This window comes from Mus musculus, chromosome 5, assembly GCF_000001635.26.
Source record: "Mus musculus strain C57BL/6J chromosome 5, GRCm38.p6 C57BL/6J".
Classification (NCBI taxonomy): Eukaryota; Metazoa; Chordata; class Mammalia; order Rodentia; family Muridae; genus Mus; species Mus musculus.
Window position 1 is genome coordinate 109,673,650 of NC_000071.6, and position 23,646 is coordinate 109,697,295.

The window sequence follows — 23,646 nt, forward strand, 5'->3', positions numbered from 1 at the left end:
TTTCTGGAATTGCTTCAATGCATCAGCAGCAGATCCCATGTCCTGATGCTCTTTGGACATAGATGATGGTCTTAAAGATACTCATCTCTACTCTAACAAATATGTGTCTGGGTTTAAATAAACACTAATATTTAAATAAAATAAACAGTATCTGAAGCTAGACAGAAGCACTTTAAAACTTTCTCTTACACCTTCTAACACAATGGCGTTAGTCCTCTCTGGCCAAGGATCATTGAATCTGTTAGAGAATCTCCTGGAGTCCTTGTCTGGCTTGAGAGGGCCTTTACTGTGCTTTAAGCTCTAGTCTCTTTTGATCATTTTGATGCCTCTTATTGTCTCAAGTGAAACAGACTGCTTCATAACTAATGCCTGGGCTTACTCCATATTGCTATATTAGTGAGTTTCCAGGAGCTAACAGAAGTGAAAGTATGACTGAATCTTTGAGTCTACTTCTCAATACTGTCATCTCCTTAGCAATATCCCAAAGATTAGACAGTTATTTTTTAGCTCAGAGTTCCAAATTCATGGATTTCTGCTTGAAAAACCTGGGCATCATATACACACCTATAATCGCAGCCTTCAAGAGGTAGAGGTAGGAGGAATTTCAATTCAAGACTGCTCTGGACTACGTGTGAGACTCTATTTTAATACATCACTGTCCTCATGGGGGAAAAAAGAAATGGAAAGGAAAAGGAGATATAGAAGAATATAGATGAGGAAAAATGGAAGGAAAGAATAGGAGAGGGAAGAAGAGAGTATTTAAAACATGTTATTTCTGTTATCAAGCATGCAGAGAACTATCTGCTTGTCAGTTTCTCTCCAGTGTGGTATCTTTAATGCTGTTTGTCTTAATTTGGGTTTTATTGCTGTGAAAAGATACCATGACCATGGCAACTCTTTAAAAGGACATTTAATTGGGGGTAGTATACAGATTCAGAGGTTCAGTCTATTATCATCAAAGCAGAAACAATGGCAGTGTCCAAGCAGACATGGTACAGGAGGAAACAAGAATTCTACATCTTGATCAGAAGGCAGCCAGAAGACTCTTCTGCCCTGGGTAGAGCTTAAGCATAGGATCTCCGAGTCTACCCCCACAGTGACAGACTTTCTCAAATGCCACATCTACTCCAGTATTACTCAAGTAATACTGCCACTTGCCATGGGCCATGTATATTTAAATCACCACACCTTTTAAGATCACTGTAAAGGCTTTACCACATTGGCTATCTTCATAGGGTTATTGTTTAATATATGTTCTTTTATGTAATCGGAGGTGACTCAATTGTAAATAGGCTTTACCATATTGTCTACATTTATAAGGTTTCTCTCCAGCATGAATTCTTTCATGTTATCGAAGTTGACTATGAGGGACAAAGAATTTACTACATCGCTTATCTTCATAAGGTTTCTCTTCAGTATATATTCTTTTATGCATTCGAAGATTACAATGGTATATAAAGGCTTTAACACATTCATTCCATTTGTAAGGTTTCTCTCCATTATGAAATTTTTCATGTGTTTGAAGTTGACCATGAAAGGCAAAGAATTTACTACATTGCTTATATTCAAAGGGATTCTCTTCAGTATGTATTCTTTTATGTACTTGGAAAGAACTTTAATATGCAAAGGCTTTACCACACTGGTTATATTTGTAAGATTTCTCTCCAGTATGTTAATTTATGCATCGTGAGATGACTGTGTTGTACAAAGCGTTAACAACATTGATTACATTCATAGGGCTTCTCTCCAGTATGTGGGTTTTTTTTTTTGTTTGTTTGGTTGGTTGGTTTGGTTTGGTTTGGTTTTTGATTTTTTGTTTCTTGAGACAGTGTTTCTCTGTATAACCCTGGCTGTCCTAGAATTCACTCTGTAGACCAGGCTGGCCTCGAACTCAGAAATCTGCCTGCTTCTGCCTCCCAAGTGCTGGGATTAAAGACATGCACCAACACTGCCAAGCTCAATATGCGTTCTTTTATGTACTTGGAGATAACTACGATATGTAAAGGCTTTACCACACTGATTACATTCATAGGGCTTCTCTCCAGTATGTATTCTTTTATGTACTTGGAGATAACTATGATATGCAAAGGCTTTACCACATTGATCACATTTGTAAGGTTTCTCTCCGGTATGAATTCTGTCATGTTTTCGAAGTTTAGCACGAGAGGCAAAGGATTTACTACATTGCTTACATTCATAGGGTTTCTCTCCAGTATGTCTTCTTTTATGCAATTGAAGATCACTATGGTGTGCAAAGGTTTTGCCACACTGATTACATTCATAGGGCTTCTCTCCAGTATGTGTTCTATTATGTAGTTGGAGACATTTATGATATGCAAAGGCTTTACCACATTGATCACATTTGTAAGGTTTCTCTCCAGTATGAATTCTTTTATGTTCTTGGAAAGAACTTTGATATGCAAAGGCTTTGCCACATTGATCACATTCATATGGCTTCTCTCCAGTATGTGTTCTTTGATGTACTTGGAGATAACTATGAAAGGCAAAGGCTTTACCACATTCATTACACTTGTAAGGTTTCTCTCCAGTATGAATTCTTTCATGTTTTTGAAGTTGACCATGAGAGGCAAAGGCTTTGCCACATTGATTACATTCGTAAGGTTTTACCCCACTATGTGTTGCCTTATGTTCTTGGAGACTAGCATTGCGTACAAAGGCTTTACCGCATTCATTACACTTGTAAGGTTTCTCTCCAGTATGAATTCTTTCATGTTTTTGAAGTTGACCATGAGAGGCAAAGGATTTACTACATTGCTTACATTCATAGGGTTTCTCTCCAGTATGTCTTCTTTTATGCAATTGAAGATTACTATGGTGTGCAAAGGTTTTGCCACATTGATTACATTCATAGGGCTTCTCTCCAGTATGTGTTCTATTATGTTGTTGGAGACATTTATGATATGCAAAGGCTTTACCACATTGATCACATTTGTAAGGTTTCTCTCCAGTATGTATTCTTTTATGTACTTGGAAAGATCTTTGATTTGCAAAGGCTTTGTCACATTGATCACATTCATAGGGTTTCTCTCCAGTATGTGTTCTTTTATGCACTTGGAGATAACTATGAAAGGCAAAGGCTTTACCACATTGCTTACATTTGTAAGGTTTCTCTTCAGTATGAATTCTTTCATGTTTTTGAAGTTGACTGTGAGAGGCAAAGGCTTTGCCACATTGATTACATTTATAAGGTTTTACCCCAGTATGTGTGGCATTATGTTCTTGGAGACTAGCATTGCGTACAAAGGCTTTACCGCATTCATTACACTTGTAAGGTTTCTCTCCAGTATGAATTCTTTCATGTCTTTTAAGATTATTCTGACATTTAAAGGCTTTACCACATTGATCACATTTGTAAGGTTTCTCTCCAGTATGAATTCTTTCATGTCTTTTAAGGTTATTCTGACATTTAAAGGCTTTACCACATTGATCACATTTGTAAGGTGTCTCTCCAGAATGTCTTATTTTATGCATTTGGAGATGACTGTGTCCTGTAAAGGCTTTACCACATTGATTGCATTTGTAGGGTTTCTTTCCGGTAGGGATTTTTTTATTCATTTGGAGACTACTGTGATGTACAAAGGCTTCACCATACTGAATACCTTCATAGGGTTTCTCTCCAGTATGAATTCTTTCATACCTTTGAAGATAACTGTGACATGCAAAGGCTTTACCACACTGAGTATTTTCAGAGGGTTTCTCTCCAGTAAGACTTCTTTCATGCCTGCAAAGATAATTGGCAAATGTGAAAGCTTTACACATTCATTAAATTGATGAATCTTTTCATCTGTAGGAATTAATTTTACAATTTGGTCTAATTGTAAAGAGGAATCACATCTTAAGATTTTTATCACTTTGTTTACCTTCATGGTTTCCCCTTCACTATGGGCAGTTTTGCATACCTGTAATGGTAAAAGTGTTATTACATGGCTCACATTTGTAGCATTCTTTTTCTCCATGAGAAATGTTTTAAAAATTTGAAGAGAAATGGAAGAGCTCAGAGCTTTACCACACTGAGTACATTCACAAATTTTCCTATATTGTAAAATACACTACATTTTCATACTACATTGGCAAAGTAAACCAGGAAAACATAAAAGAATTTTCACAATCCTAGTACTCATAGGGATTTTCTGCAGTGTGAGTTTATGGATATATTCCCAATTAAGTTGGAAAACCACCTAATTATAAACTTATATCACACTGAGAAAGTTTGTGCAAATGTGGACTACTATATTTTTCAATTGTTCTGGGAGAGAGACAGGGTTCTGCTTCTTTCAATATCCCTATGCATACATGGCCTGTATCCATTGTGACACAGGATATACCTATTAAAAAGGGATAACAAATGAAAGATTTCCACATTGCATTCACACAGTTTGACTGTTTGTTCATCATAGATATATGGTATAGGAATTAAGGTTTCTCCTCAAAGACTCTCATAAACTGCCCTTCTCACTTAAACTTAGCAATGTTACTATAGGACTTTGCTATAGAACTACTTGCTTATTAGAAACATATACTTATCACCAAATATATGTATTTGGCAATATGTGAGTGGTATGAGACTAAATTGGCAGTTCCACAGACTAGCTGGAATGTGGCTATTATTCAAATGGTAATATCTGTTAAGGCATTGTTTCCTCGTCTTCTCTTTCAGAGAATGCCTTGAAAATACAAATCAGACACCTGACATTGAGGTATGGGGATTTGTGAGAATTTAATCAACACACTTAAAGAAGTGCATTTTTTTTTTTTTTTACACTGTTGCTTTTCCTTAAAAGTAGCAGGACACATGAACATTTCTTCAGAGGCAAATTCATACCAACTTGCACAGGAAAATTACCTTCCATGTCTTCTGGAGCTTTCACAATGTTCTTCAATATTACTGTCTTCCCAATTGTTGCCTAAAATATGATACCAGAAAATGTATGATATATTATTGGAAATTAGGCAAATTTAAGTTACTATCTTTAGTAAACCTGATTTATTCACCTCATTCTTCCTCGTTCTCAAGTGAAATTACAGAAAAACATCAACAACAAGGAAACAGTTGTTCCCTTATTTTAAAAAGTGAAAGAAAATTCAGTCTTACCTACAGCAATGAGGTTTGTGTAGTTCTCCAACATCACATCTTTGTAGAGACTCTTCTGTGAAGGATTCAGCAAAGCCCATTCTTCTCGAGTGAAGTTCACATACACATCATCATAGGTCAATGCATCCTAAAATATTCCATACATGTGTACAACAGAAACCATGATACCGACATCACTGTAAATGTATGCTTCATTGACAATGTTTGTATGATTCTGGTACTTCTCCTACTTATTTCATGACCAAGAAGTTCTAATGTAATTACCAAGTCATCTTAGAAGGAAATTGAGTAATAAGGTTCAATTCTGTCATTTCTTTGCTCTTTGAACAGGATACAGCCTTGCAAGAGAAATGCTAATTAATAGAGAGAAAGAAAGAGAAGGGGAACAGGCAAGCAGTACTGAGCATACATCAGAGAAATTGTATGAACAATTACTAACTACAAAAAATGATGGGCAAACTGAGCATATTAGTTCATGTCTTTAATCGTACCACTGAGGAGGTAAAAGCAAGTATATCTCTGGTCTATTCAGGACAGCTAGAGGTACATATTAAGACCCTGTTTCACCTGTAATAATCAAACAAACAAGAAAAATAGAAAGGACTCAGAGTTTTTTACTGGAGTTCCTACAAAGAATTACACATTCACTCCAGTTCTCTATTCATCTTCCAGAATCCTGAAGTGTCCCAGTTTAATCTGTAACAGTAACAAGATACTAAAAAGGGATGCATCTTTAAACAGATACAAATGGGCAGATGAAAATATTGGCAATGTAAATGTAAATAGGACAGGAGATGGCTCAGCAGTGAAGAGCTCTTACTGGTCTTGCAAATTGGGCTCAATTACTATTAGTTACAAGGGGGCTTTACAACTATCAATTGCTTCAAGTTCAGGAATTCTGAAGCCATCTTCTGACTACTTTGGAGACCAGAAATACATGATGTGCATATACATGCATACAGTCAAATACTCATATTCATTTAAAAAATCAAAACACACACAACAGGTAAAAAGAATGCTATGCACCTGCAATCCAATGACTCAGAAAGCTCAGGCAGTAAAGCTCAGGCAGTATCAATGTCATGAATACATGCCATCCTGAGAAACAGAATATTCTCTCCGCCAAATTTCAAAATTCAAAACGTGCATGAAGATCAACCCAATAGCATATGCTTGACATGTACCAAAACCTACATTGCAGGACCATCAGCCAATAATATAAAAACAAATAAACAAACAAAGAAAAAGCTAGGCATGTTGGCCCATATTTAGTCCCTGTACTCGGGAGCCAGTCAGGTGAACCTTTGAGGCCACATGTTCTAAACACCTACTTTCAGGACAGCCGGGGCTATACAAAGAAATATTGTCCTCAAAAACAAAAACAACAAAATTAAAAGTATAAAAACACAAGGCTTGCAAAATAGTTTAACACTGAATAACAATTGCTTAAACTGCATATTATGCGATTTAGGGATAGAGTGTATACTGGTGAAGGCAAGACAACATAAGAAGGAAGCTGACTGAACAGGTCCGGATCACAACACAGTAGACACACACACACACACACACACACACACAGGAAATGGGTTGAGTCTACAGACACTCAAATTTCACCCCCAATAAGCAATCTAGAAAGGTTCCTCCTACCAAAGCCTCGACTGAGAAGACTGAGTTGGCCAGAGCCTGACTGACTCCATGACAAGCTGCAAACTGAGACTAGAAGACTACCCCTAAGTTTCTGTTTTTCAGAACTGGAAAAGTCTAAACAAGTCAATTCCAGGAAAACCACCCTCACAGACTGCCAATCAGGAGCTTCCAGGAGCTGCCCCTGCCATCAGGCCTGAGCCAAGCCTAAACCAAGAATACTTAGCATTGGTTCCGGAAAGTCTCCCAAATGCCCCAAAACCTTAACCCATCCCAAAGACACCCATACCCCTGTAAATTGAGTCAACCAATCAGAATTAAGTTCACCTACTGCTCCCTAGAACTCCCCTAACTGGCTTTAAATTGAGCTTGCAAAGCTCACATGTCTGTCTCCATCCTAGTGAAGGGTAGACCCTTGCATGATAGAATTCTGCAGAATAAAACACTTTTGCATACTATTTGAGTTGGGGTCTTCCTTCAGTGATTCTTGGACCCTAACATTGTAAGCTCTCCCAAATAAAGACACAAAAGATAAACAAGTGTTCAAAGACATCACCCTATCTGGGAGCTTTTTGACTCAATCAACTACATTTTGGTCATTGTCATCCATGCTGAAAATGCACTGAGTTTAACTTCGATGACCCTAATAGTCTGCAGCAGCCCATACATTTTTCAAATGTCCAAAGTCTGTTTGACTCTCTTTTTTAAAATCAAGATTTATTTATTTCATTTATATGAGTACAATTTAGCTATCTTCAGACACACCAGAAGAGGGCATTGGACCAATTACAGATGATTGTGAGTCACCATTGTACTTGGTGAGAATTGAACTCAGGATCTCTGAAAGAGCAAGCAGACAGTGCTCTAAACCGCTGAGGAATCTCTCCATCCCCTCTTCTGGCACTCTTGACTGCTACATCTTGTAAAATAAAAAAGCAAGTTATATTTTTCTAACATACAAAGGCACAGAATGCCCTTTCCCATCCCAATAGAGAGGAATGTGTACATAATGTGGGATGACTGGACCAAGGCAGGAAACCCAGCAGGACAAACACTACATCCTGTAGCTCTGTCTCAGACACAACCTAGAGGCACCTCAACTGAAGAATGGATAAACAAAAAATGTGGTATATTTATACAATGGGGTATCACTAAGCTGTTTTTAAAAAATGACATCGTGAATTTACATCCAAGTGAATGCAACTAAAACAAAACAAAACAAAACAAACAAACAAACAAAAAAAAACCATCTTGAGGGAAGTAACCCACACCCAGAATGAAAAACATGGCATGCATTTACTTATAAGTAGATATTATCTATTAGGTAAATATAATCAAGCTGTACTCCATAAACCCAGAGAGGCTAAGCAAAGAGGAGAGCTATATGGGGGAAGCACAGATCTCCATCTAAAGGGGAAATAGCATAGTTTCTGTGAGCAGACTGGGGTTTGATGGGAACATGAGTGGGAGGGATCACTTGGGGGGGTGTGCAGGGGTAAAGTACAATGCAGAGAGAAATGGCTGGAATTAGGGGGGCATTGGGAGGGCTAGTGTAAAATCCCAGTATAATAGCAACTTCCTGGATGCTATAGGGTGATCCTAATGAAGACTCCAAGTAGTGGAGAATATAGAGTCTGAACTGACCATCCTTGAAGCCAGCCAGGGCTTCAATGTTGGAAATGGGTTACATTTGGTTGAGCTGTTGGCCAAGGTGGTCCCTTGGAGATCGTTGAACAATCCATGCTGATGCTAGGACAAAACTTTGCTCTCAGAAAACTGACAGCAGGGCCCCATCAATGAGGACAAATTCCACATCGATCACTGAATGCAGAAATCAAGCTGGTGCAGGCTTGGAGCCTTAACCCTGAAGTTCAAGTCTCTTTGAGGAGAGAAGGCTACTGAAAGGAAACCTGGAACCCCATCCTTTACACACACACACACACACACACACACACACACACACACACACACATCCCTACAATTGGTCTTTCCTAAAAGATATGCTGGGACATGATGGTAAGAAACCTCTTTGAGTGGTCAACCAAAGTTTGGTTTAACCTGAGACCCTTGACATGAGAGCGAACCCATGACTAACACTGACTGGATTTCTAGGAACCTTACAGAGACTTAAATGGCAAGCATAGAGACAGCATGGGTCTGTGTCAGGTCCTCTGCTGACATGTTATGGTTGTTAGCTTGATGTTTTTGTGGGACTCCTAACTGTGGAAACAGGTGTAACTCTGATTCTTTTGCTTGATCTTGAGACTTCCTCCTATCAGGTTGCTGCTATGCACACTCCAGTGAAGCCTGCTTGGCAGGTGGAGAGGCCTGGAAGCACTCATGAGGCAAAGAGTTTCACGGAAACTCAACCTCCTGGAACCTTGGCATTCTTATAACCCATATACTCATACCCTACCCCCGCGTTAGTCCTGTGTATGGATCCGTGTACTTTCTTTCAGTATTATTTTATTATAAGTGCCTTTAAAGATTGAATTCTGACATAGCTAAGCCTTCACAAGTGTTCCAACATCGCAGAAAATCCTTGAGAACACAAACTTGGAATTCAGTAGGAATTCAGTGAAAAGGTTATCTATTCAGTAACATTCGAATTTACTTCTAGTAGAGACACATTACAAAGAAAGGAGCAAGAATAGCTCAGGGCTGGTCTGCAGAGTGTTTCCTTAAGACAATGGACAGTCTTACCCAGACAAAGGAATTCACAATGGCCTAGTGAATAGGTGGGTTTACCATGAAAGAGTTAGGGAATCCCCCTGAGACGGTTTCTCTTTAGGCCCAAAGAAACAGCATGAATCAGGCATTTACTAAGAAACCCTGGTGGTAGGCTTAACAATAGACTAGCATTACACCTGTCTCCCTTCTTAGTGACAGTGGCCTGGTCCCCGCCTTCTTTTGATGTATACATTCCTTATGTTTTGTGTCACTGTAACTCAGCAGATGTATCTTGCCTGGTTTCTTGTTATTCTTCTGTATAAAAAGTTTGATGCTCGACTTGACAAATTACATTCAGATTCTACATAACCTCTCGTGTTGATCTGTCTTTCATTCATTGCCAACTCCTTGTCCACCTGTAAGCAGAGACCGGATCTACACAGACAAGGGACCAAGAGGGTCTGTGGCAGGTTGCCTTCTGCAATATGAAGGTTTTCACGTTTTTCTAACTGATTTTGTCCTGTGAGGCTGTCCTCTCGTGGAGGTCTGATCCTTTCTGAAGAGAAAATGGGGCGAGGGGGTGTTGGACCTTGGGGAGAAGAGGATAGGTGAATTGTGGGGGCAGAAGCTGGGAGGAGCGTAGGGAAAGAAAAACAGTGCTCAGGATATATTGTATGAGAGAGAACTTATCTTCAATTAAAAAATTAATTCAATATTGCTTAAATGAAAATGCAAAAGGGGGAAGCAATAATGGACAAAGAAAAGCAAAATAGTGAAGACAGGACAGTATGATTGTGACAGATACAGTTTTCGTTCTGTTTTTATAGACGGTGACCCTCACACAGGAGTGTAAACATATCATCTTGGAGGCTCAATTCCTCCTGATAATCTAGACCTCGTCTTGAAAGCTTCAAACCTCTGTACAATCTTATCTAGGTCTAGAATGTTTTGAGTATCTGAGACTTAACTGCTGAATAAAATCACCCTTTCTTTTTCTTTCTGAACTTTGACTGGCTAGTCAATTCAGCTGTTCTGACTCTAACTCCTCTTCATGGTAACCGATTCAAATGGGCATCTTATACTTCTGACTAAACTGCTGTGCTTGGCCTCAAATGAACTCCAGCAATCTGTTCTCATCTTCTGGCACATTCTCAGGCTAATTCTTCCGTCACCTGTGTCTAGTTTGTTTTCTGTTTAGCCTGTCTCTGTAAAACTCTCCAGGTAAAACTGCCTCCTCCTCCTCTCACCCTCTGAGAGGGAGCTGCTTCCTCTTATGTTGCCTCTCTTCTCTCTTCTCTTGAGAGTTGAGCATATCCTATTCTGTCAGATCTTTCCGTGATTCATCATTTTTTCAGCCACTCAATTAGACATTGATTTCAAACATGAGTGCTTCCTTCTGAAAGTAACTTTATCTTCATCCTTTGGGAGCAAATGTGTATACTAAGGGCTGAGCCACCCCACAATTAGAAACAGTTTCCCACACCGCATACCAAATTGGATAGTCTCTGGGTTCACAGTGTGATCAAATACCCGGCAAAACATGAGTTCACGATGAGGTCTTCTTGGGCCCAATCTGCATCTGTGATGTCAGAAGTTTTCCTCACAGTAATGTGAAATATATATCACGTAGGAAACAAAAGCAGTCATTTTCTTGTATTAGCTTTCACTAGTTTGGAATGTGGAATTACAATGCTTCTCATTTCATCCCAAACAAATACTCTTGATTGTTTTCAAGAAAAACTAATGTTTAAATAGTATTCAATAAAAATAAACATGTGATGTTGTACAAAATTGCTACAATAATTATATTATGCATTAAGAATAAACCAATGTATAAAAATGTTAAGTGGTTAAACTCATTCTCCAAAGCAAAAATGAAAGTGTTACTATCTAAGATAAGTGACTTAATGCAGAGAAAACAAAGAGATGAGAAAAATTAAAGTGTTGCTAAGATAAGTGACTTAATGCAGAGAAAACAAAGAGATGAGTCCGTTATTTAAGATAACTGTGTGTTCATTTGTGTGTTTAATTGCAATATATCAGCAGTACTTAAATTCAAACAAAACAGTCAATCTGTTTCTTAAACTAATTTTTTCTTTTTCATGGAGCATGACTCATAGACAGAAAGCTCTCATACCATCCAAATACCGCAACTCTGCATTTTTACAGTATACTATAATACCACATTTGTTTCCCATCTATAACAACTCTTGCTACAGAAAACTTGCTAGTTCATTTCTCTTCTGCACACAATGATCTAAATGAACATTAGAAAAACTCTTTGAAAGTGATTTCTTCGGGTAGATTCTGTGCTTTCTGCCCTTCTGTAGGAATTTGGCATTAAGCTAGGACATGGAAGTAGGCTCAGAAAATAATATTTGCATTTGGGCTAATGCAAAGCTCAAGCAAGGCAAACTCAGCCAAGGAATGTGTGGCATACCTTTTATCTTGGTCATCCTACTAAGCCCCTAAAAACAACCATCCCTGAACATTATTTACTGTCTTCTCAGTTCCTTGACCTAGAACTGACCTTATTACTGGTATGGACTTAAAATGGTACAAGAGCAGGCTTATGAAAAATAGACCCACTTCAGCCTCAGCACTGGCTGGAGTATTGTTATAGTGCTGTCTAATTGTCTTCTTCTCTTCAATCCTTGTTCTCCCTTGAGATCCTGCTGACCTAATGGACACCCTTCATTTTCCATTTCTACATGCAAGGTAGACAAGATGGTTCAAGTTCTCATATCCATAAGAGAACACTAAAGATTAAAATTATATGGAAAAAGAAATGCGTTGGCAATGCTTAAGCTGTAATTACATGCCGTTTTTAAGACCAATACAGCACTGACTGTGAGAGTCTTTACAAGTACTTAGTCCTTTAACCATTACTATTGTCTTCATTCCTTTAGCACAACTTCTCCTTGAGGCAGCCAGTTTTACCTCAACAAATGAGCACTGAAGTAATTCTCATATTTAGGGTACCACAAATACAACTGCAATGAACATGAGAATTATGATTCTTCTTAAAACTAACTTCAAGTGCATGGAAACTATACTGAGAAAACTGCTGGGATCCATGGAAGTTCTGTCCTTTTTATAAGAACTAGGTACAATGAGGTTGCTTGAGTGTAGGTATTATATCCAAATGCATCAAAATACATATATTAAATGTGTTCAGTTTTATATCAACTATAACACAATGTGGCCTTAACTAATTTTAGTTAATATCAATGGAATATCCCAACCTGCTGCTATCAGAATTTATTCCTAATACACAACCATGTGCTACATTCATATTCAGTGTTCAATACTGGACAATGTCGTATTTATACTCTGTTTTCTCAACTTATACTTAGGGAGATATCATTTATGTGACTCTAATAATGTATTCTGATGTACTCTGTGTCACTAAAGTCTATGCTAAAGTCCTCTTTCTATAGCCTTATACATTATTTCACATCAGCTTCAATTTCACACACTTACAACTGTAAACAACACCATTATAGTGATGTTTAAAAGGGGGGGGGTGTTGGGTAGGTTTAATTTGCAGCATAAATTTTAAACAATCTAAAAAAAAACTCCTAACAGGAAAGCTGATTCCAAAGCTACCTGCCATGGGAAAAAATCTCAGAATTGTCACTAGGATGATAAAGAAATTGTACACATTTTGGCACAATATAAATTCCATCCATACTTATCATAGAGCTACAACAATCAAAAGCTTTACAACATTTGTGAAAAAATAATGAAATGTAGAGGAAAAAAAGCCAAGAAAATAAGCCCCAAATTATAGTCAGGTTTCAATTAAAAGACCTAAGGAAACTCAGCCAGGAAAAATGTGAACATGACTAATATTACCAATGATTGCATGTGTATACAAATGGAATGAACACAGACTTCACAACTCCACAAAAATAACTAAAAGTGATCCCTCACTGTTATATTTCTGACCCTCCAGCCACTACTGACTTCACTTCCAAACAGAGGCTCTAGAGCTCTCTCTGTATGGAGGTCATCAGAAAGCTGGGCTATGGTTCTGCAGCACCTAATACCCACTAGAGATCTCACACAAACCCAGCCCCAATGAGCCCACACACAAACCAAGGTTGAGGAATAATTTAATGTCTGCGTCCTGCCACATGGATTATAGCACATGATTTAGAATCTGCCCTAGCCACCTGCACACCACCATGCACACTTAAGAATCCTCTGCATCTCAGAAACTCCTTGGCGACCCTGGAACTGAATTTCCCTGAATCACTCCAGTCATTGTGACTGGTGATAGTGGAGAGGAAAAAGGATTTTAATCAAAGATGGCCAAAGGAGGATCCCCATAACCTCATCTCTACCAGTTTCTAAACTATTTGTAAAATTTATCACACAAAACTGAATTTGCAATGAAATGTTCAGAACCTCTACAAACCAGATTTTCAGTTTTGAAATTCATCTTCTCATAACAAAAGCACTGCTTGTGTGTGCATAGCGGGCAGTGAGATTATAAGCAACACAGCTTCCTATGGCCAGAGCTGCAGAACCTCCTCCTCCCCAGGAAATGCACACAGAGGCCAAGGCCTTTTGCCCAGGTTACCACATGTACCAAAAGAAACACAGTCTGTTTCACAGTCCATCACAGTCCAATAAGATTGTTTAGCCAACTTGTTCTTCCTGGTGGCTGTCACAATCACAATGGCATGGCTTGTGGTCTCCCTCACAGCTCTCTGATGAACTGCATCAGAGGAGAATTATGGAAAGAACCTGCAAGCTACTCCTCCTGATTGCTAGGCTGCCCAGAAGACAGTAGCAGCTCTCCTACTGGAGAAGTAGAGATGAAATGACTCAGACAGCACAGGCCTTCCAGCTCTCCCCTTCCAGCCCACCCTAGGGGCAGACAGAGCCCTAGTATAGTAAGTTTGTATTTTATTAGAATCTTCTACTCTCCCAGGTGGGGAGAGTTCTTGGGACCGCTTCTAGGAAAAAATGGCAAGAATATTTGACACTGGGCTAGGTCAAGGAAGTAAGCTCAAAAAAAGTACAGCTGAGGAATGTGTTCCTCATATCTTGTCATACCTTGATCATCTTGATAAGACTCTGAATACAGCAACCGGGGAACTTTGTTTACACCCTTTTTCTTACATTTCTACTTTGTTTATGCCTTAAAACTGACCCTACTCTTTGTTTGTACCCAGGCAGTCAAGGTGGGTCAGGGTCTGTTGGCAGATTTCCCAGTCTGATGAGTCATGGAATGATAAGAGGAGGTATACCTGAGGCTCAAGGGAGGTGCCTCTGGAAAAGAACCGATAGTCTGTGTATATTTCGGGAGATTGTTTCTGTTAGCTTGTGGCTTTGCTTTCCAAGGTTCTGTGGGGTATAAAAAGACTATGAAAAATAAACTCAAGGCTGGTGGTTGCTGCTGGTGCTCCTGCTGAAGTATTAACCAGCAGTTCTCCCAAATCTAATTCTTGGCTTTGCATCTTCCTTCTACCTCCTATTTTGTTCCTTGCTCCCTCATCAGAGACTGTTTGACTCATGCTGGGGGATCCAGTACAAGGACAGAAACTCGACTCAAGGACCTCTTTCTCCTCCATCCCTGTTTCTCTCCTGTCTGCTGTTAAGGGGTGAAACAGTTGCGGGGGGGTCACGGAAGGGGATTAAGGGAGGGGAAAAAGAAGAAACCATAAAGTAGCAAAGACCAGCTACACTGATTAAGGGTAAAGAGGAACCAGACTAGGATGGATTTTGCCTTCCACATATGCTGCCACCCTTAAGTCTCTTCTAGGTTCAGGTTCCAGGTTAAGTTTTGAACAACTTAAATACAGACTGGAGACTGCAAGTCTAGCCACTAAGACACATGGGAAATTTGCACAGCAAGCATATTCCAGGATCATTTCTTAAGGACACCAGTGCCCTAACACAGCAGGTTAGTGACAGCGTCCTAAGTGGAAGGTTCCAGATGATGAAAAACATCGGAAAAGGAAAAGGTAGAGAGTATAAAAGCTGGGGTGGGGAGGTCTTACACAAGCTATGGCTTATGCTAAGTCAGCTTCTTAAGAATACCATCTTGTACACGATTGACATGAGGGAAAAGGAAGGAGATGGGAGACACCTCTGAAGTCAGCAGAAAGATGAAGAAAGTATGAAGTCCACAGAAACATCAGACAATTGGACACACTCAGGAGAAAGCTAATCAAACACTGCTGCACAAGGGACAACTCAGTGTTTCTAAAAAACATTTCTGACCAAGCCTCTAGTGGCCTTGGAACTGATAACCACAGCCCCATATGGTGGGAAGTTGTGCTCTCAGAATCTGATTCAACCCCTCCCAAAGGCCCTGCCCCAGACCATTACCAGCTCCCAGGCACATTCCTGAATTTAGAGAAGGAGCTCTGCAAATGCACCCAAGAGGAGGAGATGTCAGGAAAGAATCAGACTCCGGGGTGAAATCAAGCAGTAGAAAGAAAAATAACTATATACAGAATCAACAAGACCAGGAGCTGTTTCTTTGAGAAAATCAACTAGATAAACCAGACTAACCAGAGGACACAGAGACAGTATCCTAATTAATAAAATCAGAAATGAAAAGGAGGATATAACAGTGAAGTATATCTTAAAATAATTATTCTCTTTTAAAAATATTAACAATTGAAAATATTGAAAATGTTCTACAAAACAAAAAAAAAAACAAAAAACAAAAAAAAAACGAAGTCAAGGAGCCCTGTTTTCTCTATACCCAGGGCCTCAGGGAAAGCTCCCAAGGACTAGGCCCAGGCTGTGAATGGCTCTGCCAAGCATGTTGTTGGGTTTCAGAAGGAGCTGTGGCCTGCTCCAGACATGGGGACCTCAGGGAAAGTGTAGCTGGATCAGGCCTGCACTCAATGCAATGGTTGTGGGCTTTTTGTTTTGTTCTTTTAAGTTTTCAAATGGTTGTCACTAGATGCCATCTAGCCAGTGTGGCAGAACTATGTTTTTCTCAAGAAGAAAACTGAACCTTATGGCACAAGAGGCCTTGCTGTTGGTTATGATCCTGTAATGCCCCATTGAGCTGCTAGTTAGAGGCCTGCTCTTTGATAAGGAGATGGGCCTAGTGGCAGATTATAAATCGTTTGTTTCCTTTGTTATGATTTCTGGACAATGCTGGTGAACAAGCATGTGTATCCTAGCATCCTAACCTCTAACTGCCCTGGTTGGCATAGTACTTATCTGTGAGGTGTGAGGCAGTCCTCCCTCAGCTAAATTCTACTTGGTGTGCCTTACTATTTCCTAAGCTTTACTAAATCCTTTACATCATCAATTCTACTCTTTAACATCACAGCTTGACATTGAATTGCTACCCAGCACAAGAGATGCCTTTTACAACCTCCACAAAATGAACTCCAAATGGATTGTCCACCTTAATCTCAAGTGCTAAGAACAGAACTTGTAGAAAGTTGGACTCTCTGAGTATGGGATCACGCCAAAGATCTCTCTACACACAAGCCAAATGCTCAGCACAGATGCAGCCCCCACGGGGAAGTTATTCAGACGCTACAGCTGGGACCCGCGAGTGGCTAGGACCACAGGGGACCTCACAGGTGGCCGCGGATTCCCACGCAGCGCAGGGAAAGACCCACACTAGCAGCTCGCGCTGCTTCTCCCCATTGTTTTCAGTGACCCTGTGCTCACCATGTCGCAACTTCGGAGCTTGCCTGAGCACCCTAAACAGCATTCAGCCTCAGGACGGAGAGCACAGAACAGGGGACCAATCAAGTAGGCTCAGCAACTAAGCGAAACAGGCTCCAATGCACCCGGAAAAACCCGCCTTCCTTTTGATTTGCAGGTCCGCCGAGAGACTCTGATTGGCCAACAAGTCTTGAGTGACTGGAGCACCTCCCTTAGGGTTAGAGTGTGCTGAAGGTACGCGGTGTAGAGGTTCTCAGCCCAACAAGCTGCAAGTCCAGACCTGCAGGGATTTCCAATTCTGTAGTATTTGTGTCGATCCTCCAATAGGCTACCGATCTGTCTCCCCGCGCAGCCCCATGGAGGAACCATCAGTCCCCTGCCACTACTCTGCCGCTGGCTCCTCCCCTAGGTAGGCAGTAACCCTGTGATCGCCAGGGCCTGATGTCAGCCAGAGCTTCCCTCACTCACTAGGTTGTTTGCCTTCTTCCTCCTTAAATCAAGGTAGGGAGCTTGCATAGCCCATTCATTACTCAACCTGCAGGGGATTTATCAATCTGTCCCACAAGCGAAAAGGTGCCCAGAATATTAACAATTAAATTGTGTCATGGGCAAAGAATAGTTCTGTATTCTTGCTGTTGGGATTGAGACCCAGGAACAGAGGCTGATCTGCATATTATTAACATACCAAAGGAGCCATCCACCTGCCATGGGCAAACTGGGTTTACCTGAAACCTGTGGAAATGAATAGGTATTGGGGTGAGAGAAGAATGAAGCCAAGCAAAGGTTCTGATCAAGGCTCAAAATTTAATAATAAGGTTTGCGTTTATAAAGGGAAAACCTACAAAATCCATCCCCCTCTTCAGCTGCAGTATGTTGTAGAGCAATGTCAGTGCAGGCAGCCAAAACAGCTAAGTTCCCATGAGAACCTGCACCTCAACAAAGACAGATGTCTCTGTCCTGGGTTGTCATGGCGAATGTTCAAGGTCTGCTTAGTCTGCGCAAGGCTGGGAAGGTTAGAGCTGGGCCTCCAGGTTCTCCCAGCACTCCTCAGTCTCCACCTGTTACAGGGCAAGGTTGACAGACCCCACCTTGTACCTTGAACTCCCAGCCCAGCGGCCAGGCTTTCCCTTCCTAGAAGCCCTTCCTATATAATCCAGACATTTTGTACTCTTTGTGTCTCTGTTTCTCTGTCTCCATCTCTCTCCCCTTTCTTCCCTCTCCAGTCTTTCTCCCTCCTTCTCCCTCCACTTCCCCTCCCAATCCCTACTCCCCTGCATTTTTCTCTCCCAGCTTGCCTTGCTGGCTTTTTCTCCCCACCTCTGCTCCTTATTCTCCCATCCCATAACTTCTCTGACCTCCTTGGGACCAGTGAACTCTCTGCTGCCTTGGGATCAGTGAATCCTCTAGAGAGCTACCCCTAATAACCGGAAAATACTCTAATTTCACTTCAGTTGAGTCCTTCACGCTGGGCTTAGGTAAAGTGCAGCTAGTTTTCAGCTGGTAGGTATGTGAACCCTGGGAGACAAACAGGAACCAGATGACAAACCCTGTGGAGCACTGCTGTTAGCCAGCACACCTTCCTCCGTGGGAAGCTGAACACACATTCGCACATAGAACTGTATTAGTGAAGGTTCTCTAGATGAACAGACCTGATAGGAGGAATCTAGGTATGTACAAAGTGGATTTATTGGAATATTTCACAGGCTGTAGTCCAACTAGTCCAACGATGGCTAACTTAGCACGTGTAGGAGTAGGAAACCTAGATGTGAACGTATCCAGACTCCCTCAATAAAATCCCAGTGCTTCCTTTCTTGAAGGAAATCACTGCCTTGGAATTGACTCCTATTCTCACCTTGCTGACCACGGGGGTGGGGGTGGGGGGGACATCTGTCTCCATTCTTTCATTGAGGCTTTTCCTATAGTCAAACTGACTACATGTGGAATTAACTAAACCTGAAAGAGTTTGGGTACTGGGGTGGGTTTTTTTGTTTGGTTTGGTTTTGTTTTGTTTATAGCTTTCGAACTGTGAAAACCCTTCTTTAATCTGGATTTTTTTGAGGTGATAAGACCCCCCTTTACTCTAGGCCACAGCTTCTGTCGGCACCCTACATAGAGAAAGGACACTGAAGATGGGAGCGGGTTCTCTTTGTCTACCTACCTTACATCTGGCTAACAACTTCCCAACTTCCTTCTGTCCTTCCTTTCTTTATTCTTCTTCTTTTGTGTGTGTGTGTGTGTGTGTGTGTGTGTGTGTGTGTGTGTGTGTGTGTGTGTTTGAGAAAGGGTTTCTCTGTGTAGCCTTGGCTGTCCTGGAACTCACTCTGTAGAACAGGCTGGCCTTGAACTCAGAAATCCACCTACCTCTACCTCCCAAGTGCTGGGATTAAAGGCATGTGCCACCACTGCCTGCTTCCTTCCTTCCTTCCTTCCTTCCTTCCTTCCTTCCTTCCTTCCTTCCTTCCTTCCTTCCTTCCTTTCTTTCTTTCTTTCTTTCTTTCTTTCTTTCTTTCTTTCTTTCTTTCTTTCTTTCTTTTCCTGGCATTAAAAAGCCAACTTCACTGAAACTCCAGTATATACTGAAGACTGAGACATCCAACCACATTTACTGAACCACACTGGATTATTCAACTTTCCATTGGTAGACAGCCACTGTTAGACTGTGAGAAATTAAGATAAATTCACTTTCAACATGCATACAGAGATTCATTCTATCAGTTCTGTTCATCAAGCGAATCTTTACTAAAATAGCTGTGTGTGTGCACAGGTTTTTGTTTTTCATCCTTCCCACTGAGAAAGATGTGCCAGCTAACAATAGTGCTCCACAGTGTTTGTCATTTGTTTCCTGCTTTTCTCCCAGCTTGTCTCAGACCTACCAGGGGAAAAGTAGCTGTAGTTTGCCTGAACCCAGCATGAAGGCACAAAACAAAACTCTTGTTTCCTGTTAGCTGGCATTTGACATTTAGATGTAAGATCCATTTGGAGTTAATTTGTGGAGGTTGTAAAAGGCATCTAGTGTGTTGGGTAGCAATCCAATCTTAAACTCTGATGTGGAAGAGTATAATCAGTGATGGAAAGGATTTACCAGTGCTTAGGAGATGGTAAGGTAGAATTTAGATGAGGGAGAACTGCCTCTAGAACATCCCACAGGTAAGTAGTATGCTAACCAAGCCTGTTAGAGATTAAGATACTAGGATACAGATGTTTGTTCACCAGTACTGTACAGAAATTTGGCTCTAAACCATGATAAAGAAAACACTCTTTATTTACAACCAGCCACCAGGCCAATCCTCATATTAAAGAGCAGGCCTCTAACAAGCTGCTCAATGGGATATTACAGGATCACAAGCAACAGTAAGGCCTGGTGAGCCATAAAGGTCTAATTTACTTGAGAAATGCATAGTTCTGACACATGGGAAGATCACACTGGTCTTGAAAGTCTATGAAAAAGAGACAAAACTGTTGTGTTGAGGGCTGGCCTTATCAAGCATACCTTTCTCTGAGGCCCTCATATATGATGAATGATAGCTTTTTCTCAAACCCAGGAACAAGCTTGGCAGAACCAGTAACAACCTGGGTCCTAGGCCTTGGGAGCTTTCCCTAAGGCCCTTGTCAGGAGCCATAATGGGACAAGCTAATAACTAGCAGGTGATCATCCTGACACTGGCTGCTGCGGATTATTATATAATCTGGGAGACGTGCATCCTTATTAATCAAGGATGTGAGGGACTCATTTTAGGAAATATTTCTGCTATTAATATGCTTTTCCATTTATTATTAAAGGTATATAACAATTACTAAGTAGTAGCACACCCCTCAGGAGCAGATCTCTGCAGATCCACGGAGATGCACTCTCTTGTAGTGATGTCATATAGACAACTAGATGACTTAAGTCTTAATGATGATCCCATAAGAAGTCCTAAAATTATGTCTCTCAAGTGTCACCAGTTAATTGCTCTTAGATGGCAACCAGACGTTCTCCTACTCAGAGTACATTCCAAGAGGTTGTAATATAATTAACTAAAGGTCATAAAAAAAGAACTAATGATTTATTATAGGTGCTAGGACAGAAGATAAAGTATTGACTGGGTTTATCTATACAGAACTTCACTTATAACTTAGTCATGGTTTTAAACCTTCATTGAGCCTGTGGAGATGAGACAATTGATGGATGCTTGCTAGGTAATTACTCCTAATGAATATGCATGTAAACATTCTCTGTTGTAAACTTCTATTTCAGTTTATGATTTGATTTTTTCTGCGAACTTGTGATAAACTTTGTAACATGTGATCATGTACTCTGATAAGTACTGAGGACAGAGAGATGAGAAAAGAAAAAGAAAGAAGAATTTTTGCCCTTCTGCACTTAGACTAGAATTTTTTGCCTGTCCCCACTTTGAGAATTGTTCACTTTCCCCAATTAGGATCTTTTTGATTTTCCTCTTAGATAACTTTCATAGGAAACTTTTTACAACTTAGTAATAAATGTTATAATAGCTTTTCTAAGTGTCCCTCCCTTTTTCTTTGAGATTTTTGGAATAGCAGGCTGAAAGTTAGAGCCCAGCAGTTCCTGCTGACATAGAGCAAAGTCCACATTGCTTAATCCTCCCCTGTTAGGCTACCTCAGCCAGCAGTCTTTTACCCTCAGAAAGAGCAAGAAAGATTTTAGGACTTTTTAGACATCATCAGTAGCATTTCAGTACAGTTAGAGAGCTGGAAAGCCCCAAGACCCTAAGTCTTTAAAGCCATTACCAGACTCCTATTCTGTAACTCCACTACTACCCCACCCCAGGTTGGGAGGCTCCTGGCAGACCCTGATGTACTGAGAAACAAATGGAGCTCCTTCTTTAAAGCCAGGAATATGCTTATGAGAGCTGATAATGGTCTGGGGTCAGGGACATTGGGGAGGGGTGGCTTCAGATTTTGAAAATACAGTTCTTCCCACCACCTGGGGCTGTGGTTTTCAGTCCTAAATCCATTGTAGGCTTAGTCAGTATGTTTTTAAGATGCCTTGAGTATCGCCTCCTGAGTTTGTCCCATTGTGTGAGAGTTTCTGATGACTTCATAGAAGTTTCCCATTTCTTTCTGTTTTCCACTGTAAGTAGTACACAAGGTTCTACTGTTAGGAAGCTTACTTGGTATAAGACAACTTCTGCAAGGCCTCCCCACCCCAGCTTCTATACTTTCTACCTTATAATTTTTCCTGTCTTTTTCATCCTCTGGGACTTTGTACTTAGGGACCTGTCACTGATGTTGATTCATATCAGTATTATAAAAGCCCCATCACTGTAAAAGCCCCAATAGTTTTCCTTCCTCCTTCCCATCTCCTGCTAGGTCAACTACTCCTTAACCTTATTTTGCACTATAATGCTCAATTTTGGCAAGCCAAAAATACATGTCCAGCCAGAAATACCCTGTGGACATGAGCACATACCCAGCTGGTAGCAGGTTATTCAGTTTTGCAAGGTGACACAAATTAAACTTTTGTGGGTATAAGTCCATTCATCAACTAGCACCCCTCTGTCAGAATACTTGTTTAATTGTACATACAGATGTGTTCATTATACCAAGCAACCTTTCCTGATAAGCACCTACCAATTTGATACCATCTCTCTAAGAACCATTTTTAAGTCTGTATTGATCAGACACAGCTTCCCTATTTTAAGTCTCTGTTTATCAGACATAGCTTCCTCAGAACAGTTATGCAAGCAGGACCCATAGGTTTACTCAGTGTGACTGTAGCTGTTTCTCTAGGGATATGATTACGTGTCCCAAAATACTCAGGAATAATGGTCACATCTGGAGGATCAACATAGGCAAAGAGAGGCAAAGAGGGTTTTACTCCTTGAAAGAGTATTGAGAAAACTCACAGAATCATTCATAGAGCTTTCAGCCTACATGATTGCAGCCTTTCCCATGATCAACAAGGTGAAAGTAAACATTGCTATGAGTATTAACATAAGCATAGCAAAAGCAAGGAGAGCTTGTAGCACATGTGATCTAGATAATAAGCATATAAGCCACCGAATTCACCCCAGGTCTTTGCCAAGTGGGAAGGGATTTTCATGGGCCTTGCCACAGGAGAGTCCTATCAGTGAAGCATTCATATGCTCTTCCCTACAGGGCCACTGCCAGAAAAGGCTTTATCACACTGCTTATATTTCAGTGTTTCTTTCCAGTATGTGTTCTTTTATGTATATGTAGAGAACTGTGATATACAAATTTTAGGAACAAGCAAAATAAGCATGTTCTAAGTACTCCCTTTTTTATTATTGGACTCCATTTAATCATAGAATGAAACTACGTTCAAGTTCCTAAGCTATAGGGGAGCTGGAGACTTCCCAATAGCTGAATAGCTTCTGTTATTCATCCTTTCTTTCACAAAATATAATCACTCTTCTTAACCACAAAAAGAAACAAACCAAGTGTATATGATTGGTTAGACTGTAACACTTATATTCTGTATCTGTTGACAGCGTTCAATCACATAAAGAAAGCCCCTATCCCTAAGTGCTGATGGGTGGGAAATGTATCTGTAACTTGGAACACGTTTGTGGTTTTCAAGA

At 40.4% G+C, this 23,646-nt stretch overlaps 1 protein-coding gene and 1 pseudogene across 1 annotated transcript; both read right to left on the reverse strand.

Annotated features, from left to right (window-relative positions):
* Vmn2r-ps23 (vomeronasal 2, receptor, pseudogene 23) overlaps positions 1 to 23,646 on the reverse strand; it is a 153,426-nt pseudogene that overhangs the window by 95,628 nt on the left and 34,152 nt on the right.
* On the reverse strand, positions 894 to 17,185 carry 5430403G16Rik (RIKEN cDNA 5430403G16 gene). Its single transcript, NM_001378588.1, has 4 exons — positions 17,087 to 17,185; positions 5,114 to 5,240; positions 4,865 to 4,925; positions 894 to 3,742 (listed from the first exon to the last, which is right to left on the reverse strand). The coding sequence occupies exons 1-4, from the start codon at positions 17,087 to 17,089 to the stop codon at positions 1,930 to 1,932; spliced, it is 2,004 nt and encodes a 667-aa protein (NP_001365517.1). The 5' UTR covers positions 17,090 to 17,185; the 3' UTR covers positions 894 to 1,929.